This window comes from Mastigoproctus giganteus, chromosome 4 (assembly GCF_048544385.1).
Source record: "Mastigoproctus giganteus isolate SK-2022 chromosome 4, ASM4854438v1, whole genome shotgun sequence".
Lineage (NCBI taxonomy): Eukaryota > Metazoa > Arthropoda > Arachnida > Uropygi > Thelyphonidae > Mastigoproctus > Mastigoproctus giganteus.
The window spans coordinates 45,724,823-45,742,309 of record NC_143578.1 but is presented as its reverse complement, the minus strand read 5'-3'; the positions used below and the strand labels follow the sequence as shown (position 1 = coordinate 45,742,309).

Below are 17,487 nucleotides of genomic sequence, written 5' to 3'. Positions count from 1 at the left end.
AAGTATAATGCACTCTGAAATAATTATTTGTATTACATTATTTTAATTTAAAAAACAAATTAATTGGTTTCTTGAGAAAATTATATGTGCCGGTTCATTGGTGCGCTTTATACAACTATAACCTTGGTATGAGAGATCAGATTTTTTTTTTTTTTTTACATCCATACTTCTTGCATTCCGACACAGTCCAGCTGAAGATCAAAAGTTAAAATTCTACTGAAAGAATACTGAAATTCATATGGTCTAAATATTAGCATTACCACAGAGGCATATGAGAAAAAAGTAAGCTTCTATAGCATCAGCCAGGAAAAAAAAAAAAACTTTCCATTTCATCCATCCATTCACTCCGAATGTTTGTCTAGTTCTGCCTTGAATTTATTTAAGCTGTCAACTTCTCCAATGACAGATGGAAGTTTGTTCCAGCAATCAACCACCCACTGGCTAAAGGCAAATTTTCACACATCTGTTCTACAACTGTCTTTCCTCGATTTGAATTTTTGTCCCATCAGGTGATTAATCTGGGCAAGAGGAAGAATCCTATCAGCATTGAGCATGCTCAAACCATTCAAAGCCTTATACACCTCAATCAGATCACCTCGCAGAAGCCCAATCTTCAGACACTGCAATTTGCAGAACTTAAGACTTTCTTCATAAGAACAACCCTTTGTTCCATTTACAAATCTTGATGCCCTTCTCTATACTTGTTCCAGCAGCTCTACATCCTTCTTAAAATGAGGCCTCCAGACCTGTATACAGTATTCAAGGTGTGGCCTGACCATTTCCTTATACAAGGGGATAATCACCACCTTATCCCTGCTAGAAAAATTCTTGTATATCATTGACCATGAGGTACACTTGCAGACTGTCTGCATTGCTCAGAAAACTTCATATCTCCATGCACAATTATCCCCGGGTCTTTTTCATTCTCCATCACCCTGAATGTAGTACCACACAGTTGATACATTAATCTGGGGTTACTGCTACCCTTATGCAGTACTTTAGATTTGTCAACATTAGACTTAAGTTGCCACCTCTCAGCACATCTGCTTAACTTTTCTAGATCCTGTTGCAGTAGTATACTGTCATTGGTTTTTTATATATGACCTGGTCTTGGCGCATTATAGCCTTAGTAGCTAATGCGCCAATAAAATCAAAACCAACCAACCAACCGTCATCGGTGTCATTAACAATCCTGCCAACCTTCGTATCAGCTACAAACTTGGAGATTAAGTCTGATATACTTTCATCGATATCATTAATAAATACAGAAAACAACAATGGATTGTTGTTTTCTGTATTTATTAATGACACCGAACCCTGGGGGACTCCAGGGTTCGGGGGACACCACAAAGAGCAATGTCCATTGATTACCACTCTGTCTTTTCCCACTCAACCATCCCTTTATTCATAGCAGCAATTTTACCTTACTGCCATAATGCCCCAATTTGTATGGAAGTCTTCCATGTGCAACAATATCAGAAGCTTTCCTAAAATCCAAGTATATGTGGTATCAAAATTATTTTTTGCATCCAGTTCCTTTCTGACCATATCATAGTATCCAGTCAAATTGGCAAGACAATACTTCCCCTTAACAAACCCATGCTGTGTCTGAACTATAACTGCAGTCTTGTTTTAATGATCCTACTTAGCTTTTTTAACCGTTACCTCCATTAATTTTCTCGAAACAGATGTTAAACTATTAGGTCTATAATTACTTGTTACACCTTTTAATCCTCCTTTGTGAATTGGAGTCACATTTGCATATCTCGAGTCCATGGGGACCGCCCATGAGTCCAAGGACACCCTTATAATTAGCATTAGTTGAGGGGTGCCTCCGTAGGCAGGTGGGCAGGAGCAGCAGTGCATAGTACACGCTTCTTGATTAGACCGGGGTTCGAGGCGGTGACCACCAAATACGGAGGATGCGGAAAGGTCAGCGAATGGCCACCGCATATCCCCAGAGAGCAATATGGCTTTTAGTTGCTAATGCTCCTAAAAACCAAATAACAACAACATTAGTTGAGGCATATAATGCAAGAAAGCAAGCTTATACAGCATCAGCCAAAAAAAAACCCTTCCCATTTCACCCATTCGGTCACTCTAAATGTTTTAGTTCAGCCTTAAATTTATTTAAGCTCTCAATTTCTCCAACAATAGATGGAAGTCTGTTCCAGCAATCAACTACCCATTGGCTAAAGGCAAACTTTCACACATCTATTCCACAACTACCTTTCCTCAAGTCAAATCTATGCCTCCTCGAGTATCCCATCAGCATTGATGGGATAGTTTGAACTGAAGTATCCCATCAGCTCAAACCATTCAAGGCCTTATACACCTCAGTCAGATCACTCTGCCGGTGCTCCAACTTGCAGAACTTAAGCCTCTCTTGTTAAGAGCACCACTTTGTTTTTCTCACCAATCTGGTTGCCCTTCTCTGTACTTGTTCTAGCAACTCTACATCTTTCCTAAAATGAGGCCTCCAGACCTGTATGCGGTACCCAAGGTGTGGCCTAACCATTACCACTCTGTCTTCTCCCATTCAGCAACTTGCCCTTAGTGCCATATTGCTCTAATTTGTGCAGTAGTCTTCCATGTGCGACAGTATCAAAAGCTTTCCTCAAATCCAAGGATACCGGGGATAATCACCTCCTTATACCTGCTGGCAAAATTCCTTTATATTATTGACAAAACCCCGTGAACTACCCTTGCAGCCCATCTGCACTGTTTAGAAAACTTTATCTCTGACTACACAATTACCCCCAGATCGTTTTCATTCTCCACTACCCTGAGTGTAGTACTGCACAGTTGGTACATTACTCTGGGGCATTCTGCTAACCATATACAGTACTTTGGATTTGTCAGTGTTAAACTTCAGTTGCCACCTCTCAGCCCATCTGCTCAACTTTTCTAGATCCTGTTGCACTAGTGTACTGTCATTAACAATCCCAACTAACCTTCATATCGTCAGCAGACGTATTTATTTATTTCTGTATTTATCATTGATAAATACAGAAAACAACAATGGGATCAACACCAAACCCTGAGGGGTTCCACTAATAACATTAGCCCATGAAAAGCAGTGTCCATTGATTACCACTCTCTGTCTTCTCCCATTCAAACATCTCTTTATCCATAGCAGCAACTTTACCTTAATGCCATACTGCTCCAATTTGTACAGTAGTCTTCTGTGTGCAACGGTATCAAAAGCTTTCCTAAAATCCAAGTATATGATATCAAAATTATTTTTTACATCCAGTTCCTTTGTGATCACATCATATTATCCAATCAAATTGTCAGACAAGACTGAACCTTAACAAACCCATGCTGTCTCTGAACTATAACTGCAGTCTTGTCTAGATTATCCTGCAGTGCTTCTTTAACCAGTGACTCCATTATTTTCCCAAAACAGAAGTTAAACGAACAGGCCTGTAATTATTCATGTCACCTTTTGGTCCCCTTTTGTGAATTGGAGATACATTTGCATATCTCCAGACTTTGGGAACTTCTCCCGAGTCCAAGGATGCACTTATAGTCATGGATAAGGCTTTGCTTACTTCTTTTGCTGCCTACTTTAATATAACTGGATGGTCCCATCCATCCAGGTGCCTTTCTTATGTTTAACTTCAATTTCTCCTCCACTTTGCTCTCAGTTATAACATCACCATTGTTATAAATAAAACTTTGAGTCAATTTCTGAAGAGAACAAAGTCTACAATAGTATGTTCCTTGAAGTAGTTGTTATCAGTTGATGTCTAACAGACATCCAAATTGAAATCCACAGATAGAAAAATCCTCATTAAGCTAATGCTTGAGAACATACTCTTCTGGTTAAGTGTTGTGCCACTTTGAAATGTTATGATTTAGAGTTCATACCACTTGTTGTGATCACTGATAACATTATCATTCATTAAATGTTATCACTTTTATGAAGTTTCAATGAGACATATTCTAATACATAGACAAAGCATTGTTTATTGTAATCAGTGCTTCAATTTATGTTATCACTTTTTTGTGTTATTGCCCTTTATGTATGTGCAGTGAAAGTGATTATCTAACATCCCAGTTCTTGAACATTGTGGGGGCCAGTTACTGATTTTGCTTTGTATATTTCATATTGGTTGTTGGTGTCATTACTCCATAAAAGAAAGTATTGTGTCTGTACTCCTACCAATCATGGTTTTACAGTAGAGCATTAACCCTTTTCTTGATTTTAAAATTTTCTTTATTGGTTTTTAATGGTTTGTGTGGTTTTCCAGAAACATTATGACAGTTTCGTTTTTGTTGATGACTTTCTCAAAGAAGCAGTGGATACTCAAATTAAAATATTTTATATTGCTTAATTTTAACATTTTCTTTCTGTCCACTTGCATATTTTTATGTACACATTTCTGCTCTGCATCAGTAAACAATGCTGAAAAGCTGTATTTTTGTTCTTCAGTTATTGTTATCAGCTTAGCTGAGTCGTGAAGTGTATCACAATAAGTGGTGCCCGCTGTACTTCCTCTTATGCTGTTGGTGCTAAAGAAGGTCAGCAGTATATGTTATATTAGATATATCAGTTTTTTAATTTAAATTTATATTTTTTGCATTTCAGAATTTTATAAATTCTACATTTAATTAATTCTTACATTTATAGAGATTAAGCATGAGCTTTTAGAGGAAGAAAAAGATGCAGATAAAGAAAACAAAGACACAGCAGGTAATGTATTAGTCGATACAATCATTATTATTAATAATAATGCATGTTAAATTGAGAAAAACTACTTATGAATGCCATCTGACAATCACCTACCCTCTGAAAACCTCAACTGCATTTAATGGTGAATGAAATGTTGATTTCGGTTGCACCCTGTAAACAACATGATATTTTTCCTCTCCTTAGTTAGGCTCATAGTTGAATTTGTAAGGTAATTTTAACAGGTTCACAATATTACGGTGGACAATATCAAGTTCTTATCTAGTCCTTTTTTACTTTTAAAAACTTGATTTGAGCAAGGCTATCTCAGAGTCAGTCTTAAAGTTTAGAATCTCCCCCCCACCTCAAGTTCAGCTGACAAACCTTTATTTCTGTACGTAAATAAGTAATACTAATTTGGATAGTATTCATAAGCTACAGCAACTCATGACTTTTCCTTCTTAAAAAGATGATAGAAATAAATAAAAATCAAATTTCTGATGTTACAAAATAAAATCACTGAATTTGCATTTTTCACTAAGATCATTCAAAGTAATGAGTGATCTAATGTAAACGTATGAATTTTCACTGCTAATCTTTATAGCAGGCCTGACCAACCCGGGGCCCGCCACATTATTTTGATTTTTATTCTGTTGACTACATCAGTGGGAAATCCCACCACTCCTTCCATTCTTCGAACTGGAAACTCTGCCGATGGAAGTAATTGATGTACAGTGCAACAATGAATTAAAACACATTTCATGCCATGACATCAAAAATCAAGTTTTACATCACATATGTGACAGTGGAAAAGTTTCCCTAATTAAGGTTTTTTTTTGCACAAAAAATTGTGAGCACCTTCGGATCCACATACGTTTGTGAAACTTTCTTTTTCAAAAATGAAATTTATTAAAAGTAAATCTCGAGCTTCAATAACTGGTGAAAATCTGTAAAATCAGTTAAGATGTGCAACTACCAATATTGAAATTGATTTTAAAAAATTGAGTGATTGCAAAGGAAAGCAAATATCTCATTGATGTAGATATAAAATAAAAATGAATGAATAAAATAAATTTTTATGGCATATGATTTTTTTATTTTTTAAAGATTGTTTTATTTTATGTGCAGCTCGCAGAAAATTGTAGGTTGTCAAGGTGGCCCACAGAATGATTTGGGTTGGCCAGGCCTGCTTTATAGGAACCTTTTCTTGTATATAAGAAATAAATAGAGTAAGCTTTTAGAAATCAGGCACCCTTGGGGTGGGGGGGATTGAGAGACACCGGATTTTAAAATTAGGAAATATATACCTAGTAGTTGAACAGTTTTAGAGGACACATTGAGTATTAAGCCCGAACAGCTGTAACTTATTTACATCTGTTAACATTTATAACAACTACCTTACCCTTTCATCTGTTTTTTTGCATCCAGCAAGATTTAAACTGCTCTGGTATTACACTACTTTCAACAGATTAGCTTTAGCTATATTAAAACTTTTAAAATTGATTTTGTATACCGCATGTCAGCTCACATCAAACAACTTCTTTTTCAACTGTTTTGTCTTTGTTTTGCCACTAGAGATCACCTGCTGTCTAATGAGGAACCAGTTCATCCTGAAAAAGGTTGTCATAGCTGTCTCATCTTTTAAATAAATGGCCAGTTAACCTTTTGGAAGGGCCATCCGCTTGAAAGTAGTGCAATACTAGGACAACTTGTTGCATAGGCAAGTGTGTTCTGCTGTGAGAGTTAAAACTATTGCCTTATTTTTGCAGTTTAAATCCTGTTTGCTGCAAAAACAGATTATTTATTTGAGATTATTTCTCTCCCCTGGATAGCATGGTGCCCAGTGGGATTCAAGACAAAATAATACTTCAAGCATCTTATAAAGAGAGAAAAAATGTTGCCATCTTTTTTACTTGGTTTCTTAAAGACAAATGCATTTGCTAATACAAGTGCCAGATTGCTTTCATAATATTTCAGGAATTAATGTCAGTTTATTTTTGTAAAATGTGTCAGATTTTAAAGAATTCTCAATTGTAAAGTGCTGGATTTTGCAGAGTTAACTGTAAATATTGAGAAAGCCATCTGTGAACACATGCAGATTAGATACACGAACAGTGATTCTTTGTTGCCTTAGTTACTTTGACACTAATTTAAACAGCCCAACTTCTGACCACATTCCTGTCACTATGTTTATCTACTCATATCTTAGCATTATTTAGTATTAATATTAAAAAGGCATATTGATGCAAGGAAGCCAAGCTTATGTATGATGAAGCTTTTAAAAAATAAGTAAAAGCCACCTAATTTCATCCTTTCTTAAATTTACGTAAACTCTACTTTTACAGGATAAGGTGGCAATTTGTTACAACAGTTAATGACCTTTGGCTGAAAAAAAGTTACTCATATTCGGTGTACAACTATTCCTCCCCTTTTATTTAAGTGCATGTCCTCTAGTTTGTGCCACCTCCATTGTTTAATATACTCAAGCTTTTAAAAGCCTTAAATTCCTAGATCAAGTCTCACAATTGAAGCCTGTATTTCTGTAGGAATACTTCTTTATTTCAATAACTATCCAAATTTCTCTTTTTACTCATTTTCCAGCAGATTCATTTCTTTGTTGAAATGGAGTCTCCAAACTAGAAGTACCCTACTATCAAAATTCCTGATTATCATAGATAAAACATGTGCTGGTCTGATAGTATGCCTGTGCACTGTTGAGAATTCATGACATATTAGACAGTTATTCCAGTCTTTTTCATTATCAACTGTCTTAAGTTTGTTGTTTTCCCGATAATAAGATTGAGATTACTGTTGTCAAATGTAGAACCTTACACTTCCCAATATGTACTTTATTTGCTATTTTTCAGACAACTAAATAGTTAATCTAGATCTTCTTAATCCAAAGTATCTCTTAGTCACTATCATTTACCACCCTCCTCACTTTTATATCATCACTGAAATTTGACATCAAACGTACTGTTCCTTCTCCTGTGGCACATAATTTCATCCTTTCCTTAAATTTTACATAAACTCTACTTTTACAAGATTAGGTGGTAATTTGTTACAACAGTTAATGACCTTTAGCTGAACGAAGTTACTTATATCCAGCGTACAGCTAATCCTCCCCTTTTATTTAAGTATATGTCCTCTAGTTTGTGCCACCTCCATTGTTTAATTTACTCAAGCATGGTCAGTGTGGAAATAGAGTTACTCACACTGTGTATAAATCCATGTGATACCACAAAATATGGCACTTTATTTTATTTATTTATTTTTTATTTTTATTTTTTGTTTTATCATGTAAACTCGTATAATCTATATGTCCATCCTCATCCTGCAGTATAAACAGAAATTTATGAGAGAGTGAATTCTGGGGAATTCCCACCGATGACCTTGATCTACTCAGAGCAGTTCCCATATATAATATACACTTGTCTTTTTTCATTTAATCAACCTTTTATCTACCATAGTGTCTTCCCACCAGCAGTACATTATTCCGTTTTATACAAAGGGTGTTCATGCAGAACAGTATGACAAGCCTTACTAGAGTCTAAATATACTGTGTGAGAATTATTCTTTGCATCCAGTTTGTTTGTGGCAACTCCATGTTAGCCTATTTGATTGGTTAGACATAATTTTCCTTGAACTGTCCTTCCTAACTTTTAAACTTTCCATGAATTTTCCTTTCTGTAATTTTCCAGGCTGTGTTTTTGATATAATTCCATTTCCGGTTAGATACTCCTGCAGCACATCCATAATCATGATTTCATAATTTTTTGTTCCATTTAATTTACAACTCTGTAATAATCCTACCTACTGCATCTTGTAAAAGGCAACTAAAAGAGTTTGGCCACAGGAAGGACTTATTGCCATAAAAACTCATCCCGATAAACAGTCATGAGCCTTGTAGATAGTAAGGTCTGGGCCTGGGAAAGGTAATTAAGGCCTTTCACTGGATGGTAATGAACAAGTTCTGTAATTATCCATTGCACTTTTGAAAATATATTTGTAAATAAATTGGAGTGACATTTGCACATTCCCAATCTTTTGGCACGTAACGTAAGGTTGCATGCCTAAGGGATGCACTCATTGTAATAGATAGTGGTTTGACATTTGTGTCCTACTGTTTCCTTTAATATACACTGAATAAATTCTATCATAATCCCAGGGGGCTCATATCTGGTGAGTATGGGCTTGGCACACCTAGGGTCCTGAGCTGGATATCATCATTCTTCTCTTTCTTGGTGATTCCCTTCTACTTCTCTCTCTCTCTCTCTGGCACCTACGTGGCCAGGTGGGCAGGAGCAGCAGTGCGTAGCACACACTTCTTGATTAGACCGGGGTTCAAGTCCGTGACCACCACATATCTCTCTCTCTCTCTCTCTCTCTCTCTCTCTCTCTCTCTCTCAGGGTAATTCAGGTTATTTTTGGCTAGTGCAGCATAAGCCTCAGGCTTCCTTGCACCCTATGGTTAATAATAATGTTCATTTTTCACATTCAAGTGTTGATAAGTTCTCTTTCAATCCATTTTCAGTGATTATACAATTGTAGTTTCAATACCTATTGTTTGGGCAAATAGTACTTGGTCCTAAAAGAATGCTCACCTATGAATATTAATGATATCAACCATAAGTTTCACCATATCAGTGTTGTTACTGAACCATTCTGTAGTTGGCCAGCATAGCCCAGGCCCTTCCTTCTAGTGCTCACAAGTGCTAAAAACTACTATTGAACTTGGCCTTCTTTGCCAAGATCTTTTTATTGCCTGCCTTTATATGTCTTACCCTGAGTAACTTTATAACGGTTTAATTTATACTTATCATAGTTTTTATTTCTCTTGATAATTTATATTCATTTCAAGCAACTTTCTTTTCTGCTGCTAACTTCATCAGTTCACAGTCATTGACTTTGGTCTAGACCTGATACAATAATGCTTTGAAAGTATATGAAGATGAGTAGATTATAAAATTACTTCTTTAAAAATTCCCATTCAGCATTTATACTTGCTAGATCACCACCTGTTCTCATTGAATAGAATTTAAATAATGCTTATAGCCAACATAATTTTCCTTGTTCGAATTAAAATCCCTTTACCCTATTTCTATCGAGGGCAGTATAAAGAGCAATGTCTAAAATCAACACTTTTCAGAAGAGATGAAACAAACTTTGAAAAATTGTTGCAAATATGCAAAAAAGAAATAAAACAATAATTCCAATCAATAACACTTTGAAGATTGAAATTTCAACTTCCTAAGTAGAAAAATTTGGTGTAAGTCCAATTGAGCCCTTTTGGGTAATTTCAGTTCTCTTATTATAGAAATTATAGTTTATATTTTTATTATACTTAGTGTCAGAATGTCAATAGGAATTACTGAAAAGGTACAGAATATATATAATATATTTATTTTATTATAATGTAAATATTTTTTAATCTGATGTCCTTTTTCAAATCAACTTATTTAATTAACATTAAAAAAATTAATTGTCATCTTTTAAGTCAACCAAATCTGGATCATCTTCAATTACATTACTTGATGTCAGGAGAAGTACTGACTGACTAACACTAGTAGCTGGAAAAGGAAGTAAATGTCTTACTAGGACTCAGTGAAACCCAAAAAAAAAAATTTAATTAAGTTTTATCAATGCCAATTTTAAGATTTATTACTAAAATACATGTAATATTGTCCATAATACTTGAACATGAAAAGGCAATTCTTTTTGGCTTAGTTCTAGTTACAAATTAAGAAATTTTTGACTGACTTAATGCCTTTGTACTCACAACCAAAGTTTTTTTTTTTTTTTATGTGAACCCCAAACACGAGAGGTATTAGAACCTATAGTACTTAGTACAGTGCTTGGGTTGGAGATTGAGAAGACGAAAGAAGATATTTGTTGACATTGGACTTGAACTTCTGTAGATTGTAATTTTCAGGAAATACGTATGAAGGAAGGTTGTTCCAGAAAACGGCAGTTGAATGAATAAATGAAGAAGATGAAAAGTTGGTTCTGTGGGTTTGAAGTTGGACAGTAAATGGATGTTGGCTGGTGGCGGCACGTGTTCGGACTGTTTTGAAAGAGAGAGCGGGAATTATAGAAGCTAATTCAGAAGAACAGTGCCCATGGAAGTATCTGTAGAAGAGGCATGCAGCAGAAACAGTGCGTCTATGAGACAGCGAGTGGAGAGACTCTGTTAGAGATGAATCATTAATTAACCTAACTGCCCTCTTCTGAATGGAATCAAGAAGCCTGAGAGAGGTTTTTGGGGCACCACCCCAGATGTGGGAACAATATTCCATGGCAGGGCGGATTTGCAATTTATACAGAGTGAGCAGCTGTTTGGAAGAAAAGTAATGCCGAGAGCGAAAGAGAAAACCAAGTTTTTTAGATGCAGAGGAAGCAATATTTGTAATGTGCTTGTGCCAAGAGAGAGTAGAAGTCAGGGTAATCCCCAAAAGAGATATATCCTTTTGCCTAGAAATTGGAGTGTCACTAAAGATAAGCATAGGAGCAGAAGAAGCCTTTTTGCGAGATATAAGACAAGACTGAGTTTTAGAAGGGTTGAAATCAACTAAGTTGTCTTTGCCCCACTGGAGAATTACCTGAAGATCGGCATTTAAGGAATTGGTAGCAGATTTTCGAGAAGTTGAAGCTGATTGAGCAGGACAAGGTTTCTCAAAATGGAAAGTTGAATGCAATGTGCTATCATCGGCAAAACTATGGATAGGATTTCCAGTCAATGGAAGAAGGTCATTGATATACAAGAGGAAAAGAGTTGGGGAAAGAACTGAACCTTGGGGGACACCGGCATTAGTGGAGAAGTTAGAAGACAGAGAGCCATCAACCATCACCCTCAGTGAGCGATCAGAGAGAAAACTGGATAACCAATTACTAAAAACAGTTGACAAACCATAAGATGGAAGCTTGTTTAGAAGACCTTTATGCCAAACACGATCAAAAGCCTTTGAGATGTCAAGAGCAACTACTTGTGTTTCACCGAACCTTTCCATTGAATTTGTCCATAAATGGGTAACATAAGCCAGAATATCACCAGTGGATCGACACTGACGGAATCCATACTGGTGATCGTTGATCAGACGGAAGGTATCTAGGTAGTTTAAGAGTTGGCGGTTAATTGATTTCTCCATTACTTTAGAAAGAGTAGAAGTAATTGCAATGGGACGATAATTGGATGGGAGGGATTTGTCACCCTTTTTAGGAACTGGCTGGATATGAGCAAATTTCCAAGCAGAAGGAAAAACACCTTTAGAATAAGAAAGTGAAAAAAGGTGGCAAAGAATAGGAGTAAGTTCAGGAGCACAGGTTTTGAGAACAAGTGGAGAAATACCATCAGGACCTGTAGCTTTCATAGCATCGAGATTCATCAAAATCCTTCTGACATCCTTTTGACGGAAGACCACAGGAGGCATTGAATGGAGTGTGTTGGGAATGGTGGGAGGTGTTTTACCAAGATCATTAATACATGAGCTGGAAGAAAAATGGGATGCTAGCAGGTCAGCTTTATCCTTGGCTGAAGTGACAACAGAACCATCTGGTTTGGACAGAGGTGGGAGCAGAGATGGGCAAAAGTTGCGGCCAATAGCTTTGGCAAGAGACCAGAATGCTCGGCTACCATTAGGGCAAGAAGCAAGTTTTCTACTCTTAGCCTGTTCAAACTCTAGTTTGGACTGATTAATAACTGCTTTACAATTGTTGCGAACTTTGGCGTAGGCAGAAAATTAAACAGAAGAATTAGAAACAAGTCAATTACGATATGCAACATTCTTCTCTTGGACAGCCTTAGCACATTTATTGGAAAACCAAGGTTTAGATAAAGGACGAGATTTTAAAGTGGAGTGTAGGATAAAGGATTCCATTCCTGCAAGAATAATTTCACTGACACAATCTGAGCAAACGTTGACATCAGAACTTTTGAAACAGTCACATCGACCTGCTGGGTCGGTGTGACTAGAAAACGGAAGCCAGCTGTGGTTGTGAACATTAAAATCACCAAGGAAAATTACCTCACTGTTAGGAGAGTTGGACTGGAGAAAGTCAAGTTGCGAGAACGGTAGAGACAACAGATGAATTTGACACAATGAGGAAGAGAGATTTTAAGCCAGAGAAGATCAAAGAGAGGAGATTCCAAATTGCCAAGTCTCTGACAGGGAATATCAGAACGGACATATGCACAAGTACCACCTTTGAGGCGAAAGGAATCATACAGTGAATAATTTGGGCATCTGAGATGAGCAGTAGTTGAATCAACCGATAACTGAGATTCTGTCAGAAAAAGTACATGAGGTTTGGCAGACTGCAAGTGGAAATGGACATCGTTGAGATTAAAATTGAGACCACTTATATTTGTGAAATGAATTAGGAAGTCCTTGGGAGGTTTAGATCTTTTCGCAGATAAGCTTGCTTTATTAGTTTGACAATTCATGGTGTATTCAATAGTAAGAAAAAGTGGGTGGGACATGCTGTATGAAGTAATGAAATTTTTGGATATGTCGTACATGTTGTAAGAATATACCCAGATCCTTGACATAACGTGGCCTCGACAATGCTCCCCGCATACACACTACTCAGACTCTCTCCAGTCACTATCTGGCAGAGTAGAGGTAGCAAGATTATACACTAGCTGATCCGGAAGCCTCCTAGAGAGTTACCAATAGGTCCGGTCCGGTGTACTAACTAGCGGCCGGCCTGCGAAAACCGTTTTAGAGCTGTACCCTCGAAATGTAAGGAATATTGGCTCTCGCCACGACGTTCATCATAACCTCAAAAGTCATCAATCATACTGCATGATGGAAGAGATAGGGAAGGGTTGACTGGAACTTAGCTCTAGAGACTAAACATGGGTTCCACCACTTCAAGCCTCCAATAAGCAAAGTGGTGGTATTTCACCGGTTGATGAGAGTCATCTTCCACCTAGTACTGCCTTGTAACATAGAGGGGCGGCGTTCCTCCATGTGGTGTGGGCGCCACACCTCAACCCCTGCTTACGTTGGTTCACACCTGGGTGGTCACCCACCATGTACTTGTGCATGGGGGTTATACCCAGGATTACTAACAGTCCCACCATCGTGAAGGTGCAAGCAGAGGATTTGGCTGTCACAGACCGTCCGGACTTCGCCGAAATTGGGTCCACTTGACTTGAGTGTCACCCGAATATCAGTTCCATCAGCGTTTTAGACTCCCAGGTAGCAAGTACAGCTTGTCTGGCATATCTGAGAGAATGTCTGTGACAACCTCAAGGACCAAAGTTAAGAAGAGTTGAGGTTAAAAGGGCCAAAATCAACTTGAGCCCTTTTGACTGGTTGAGAAAATGTTTGGTCTTAAGGGCACAAAATGAATCGTGCCCTTTTTACAACACAAGAAGTGTAAAAGTAGTAGTTTATTTGATGTTACCATGTCTGTATCTTCACAACAGTATGAGCTAGAATTATGCCTTTTGTACCATTAAAAACACAAATATTTTCTGATCTTAGAGGGCTTAATTTTCTGAAAATAGCCAAAATTGAACTTGTGCCTTTTGTTCCACCCTTGACAGATTTGTTATCTCTCTTAGGCTATATCCCATATTAATATACTGTGGTTCATATTAATACAGCAGCCTTGCCATTGGTTTTTTTTTTTTTTTTTTTATGCAAAAGTTCTCAGTATTATTTGAATATATAGTAATACCATGGTCAAAGATATTGTTTCCCTAGGTGGTACCTCTGATACATTGATATAAGAAGCTAATCAAGTAAGAAGTATACTGCTGTTGCATGAGCAACTCGCCCACAAGTCCCTGTCTATCTATCTGTGGAAAGTTTCCCTATGATAATACTCATCCACTCCATTTGTATGCATAAATTGTCATTGTACTCATCACGCTTCTTTGGTGTGTGGCACACCCCAATCTCTTTCCCATCAGCTGACTCACAAGCCTCATGATACTTTTACATCAACTCATCTACTCTGTTTATCTGCATAAATTGTCATCATATTCATCACATTTGTTTGGTCTGTGTGCACTTAATCTCATTTTTATTTTCCCATCACTTATGCCATACCACACTAATTCAGTGATGTCTTCACAGGTCATATCTGTTGGATATGCTCTTGTTGAATCAGTGTACATTGCAATTAAAAATATAGTGCCTTCCCCCCCCCCCCCCCTTTGTCATGACTCTCTTTTCTGTACACATTGTATTTACTATATTTAAAATTTGCATATAGTATATCAGAGTGACACTGTATTTCAAATATTCCTGTTATGTTGGCATTTGTTGATTTAACCAGTGCTTCAAATTTATTATATTTATTAACTATACTCCTAGCATTAGTGTACTAACATTTCCGCCTCTTGTTTTTTACATTCTTTGGATCCCTAACACAACCCATGATAATAATGCCAGTGAAAAGAATAACTTGCAAAGTCAAGTTATTCTTTACTTATTCTTACTTATCTACTTATTTATGGTAGTGCCTTCCCCATGCATTTTCCAGTTGGATATTTGTTTAGATCTAGCACACTCTGCAAAAGTTTAGTAATTTCCCATGGTTTCATAGTCTTGAAGCAGGTCCTGCACTGTTCCTGTTAATTTGCAAGTTAATGTTTGTCTCAGTAGGACAGTTCAAAAATCAAATCTACTTATACTTTTAGCCACTGATAAAAATTGCTTGTTTATCCTCCAGGTTAGCTAACAGTTTCCCAAAGTACTTATCATTGCCTCAATAGTTTTAAAAATATTTTTCCATATCTTACAGAAAATAACAAATAAATTGATCAATAATAATAAATATACATGGTCATTTAGAAAGTAGTATAATAGAGGGGGAAAAAATAGACTTTGCAAGTTATTCTTTTCAATGGCATTATTATCATTTGATATAATAATGATAAATACCAATGAAAACAGTAACTAAAAAAGTTTTATTTTTTCATGTGCACATTATTTAATATGTCATATGAGGGTGCTTCTGACACAAAGTATAAAACATGGTGATCCAAGTGGAAATTGCAGTCTGTTATCTGGTTTGGTGAAACGTATATGTAGCATTCATATCACAAAACGTATATGTAGCATTCATATCACAAAAAAGCCTCATAAAGAACCACCAGCCACTTGACTTGGAACTTAGCCAGAGGCAGAAGCATTTTATGGCATAAACTGTTCATATAGATGGTTCTTTATGTAAATATAAGAGTTTTATCAGACAGTGCACCCTTGGGAGACTGTTTATCATGTTCATGTGCCTTATCTGTGCAACATACAAAAATTGCTGATGAGAGCTAATAAAAGTTAGTCATTCCTTGGTGCAGACTGTGAAAAACCTTATAAAAGCATTTACAAATGAAGCCTTACAGGTTAGCATTGCTTCAAGCTGTTACAGAAGGAGATGAGGAAAGATGGTTCGCAGTTTTTTGTGGTTTCTTGAACTGGATTTTCTTTGATGAAGACTGACCTGTAAAATGTTGAACCACAGATCCATACTGTCAAAATATAGGACACTGAAAATTGCCACATAACTGTTCAATAGGTATGATATTTCCTTGTTTTGTGTAGTCTCACAAAAAGGTTGATGGCCAGTTTTTCATCTGAACAAATATATAACCAGATTTGTCTATCTTGACATGTTAGAAATATACTTAATGCCTCAGTTTAATAAATTCTGTGACTTTTTCCCCCAACATATTGGGTAATCTTCCAAATTACCCTAGGCGCCTCCATAGCCAGGTGGGAAGGAGCAGCAGTGCGTAGCACATGCTCCTTGATTAGACTGGGGTTCGAGCCCGTCACCACCAAATACGGAGGATGCAGAAAGGTCAGGGAATGACCATCGCATATCCCGGAGCAATATGGCCTTAGTTGCTAATGCTCCTAAAAACCAAATAACAAACAAACAAATCCAGATTACCCAATCTAATATCAAATGGACTTCTTTATAGAGTTTTAAGTAAATTATCACTTCTGGCAATCTAGATGATTTAAAAAATTGTAGCTCCATTATACTGCAGCATTGGCTGAGACTTCATTGAAACTATAGGAAAAATTTGAATATTGGCAGGGTAGCCCATGAGAACCTACACTGTATTTAAAAAAAATAAAAGAAAAAAGCCACTGTTTATATTATAAACACTCAAAAAGGTTAACATTTTTGAAAACACTGCACTAAATATTTAAGAGATATTAACTAATTACAACTAATTACATAAAACTACTTTTTGGAGCTCAGTATGATTTTCCTCGCAGTAAACACATCAGTATATAATAATAATAAAAAAAAATGAATTTATAATTATATGTCTGCTGTATTTTGGGATGCACCCAGCAACATAATGAACTGAAGCCAAGTGAAAACAAGGGAGATGTTCAGGAAGAACTTAATTCTGGAAACTTTCTAGAAGTCTTGAGAACTATAGAGTTATTTAGACAGATTAGCCTGAAAGTGTTGTCCAGAAGAGGGAGCTTTTTTTTTTTTTTTTGCAACTAACCGTGCCAACCATCAGGGCAATGGCTGTGGTCCTTGGAACAGGGTTATCCTCGGCTGGGGGAAGGAGAATTGTCTCCCTATCTAAATTTCTGTTCCCCGTATTGCGGTAGTTATTTTGAATGTGAAAGACCTCACTGGAATCTCTTCTTTTATGGTCAGCTTTGACATGGAGTTTTATATACAAGTACAGAGGCAATGAGATTTTGGTGAGTGGAACAAAGTTGCTCTTACCAAAAAAGTCTTAAGTTCTGCAAATTGCAGTGTCAGGAGATTAAGCATCTGCGAGTTGATCTGATTGAAGTGTATAAGGCCTTGAATTATTTGAGCAA

At 36.7% G+C, this 17,487-nt stretch overlaps 1 protein-coding gene across 3 annotated transcripts in view; it reads left to right on the top strand.

The window, feature by feature from the left end:
* The window catches only part of LOC150086692 (ATP-dependent chromatin remodeler CHD5-like), a 683,856-nt gene that overhangs the window by 622,074 nt on the left and 44,295 nt on the right, over positions 1-17,487 (top strand). For all 3 annotated transcript variants that reach the window (XM_090372691.1, XM_090372693.1, XM_090372692.1), the window contains one exon: positions 4,637-4,699. In XM_090372691.1, coding sequence (XP_090228817.1) covers positions 4,637-4,699 — 63 coding nt within the window. The remainder of the gene's footprint in view (positions 1-4,636; positions 4,700-17,487) is intronic.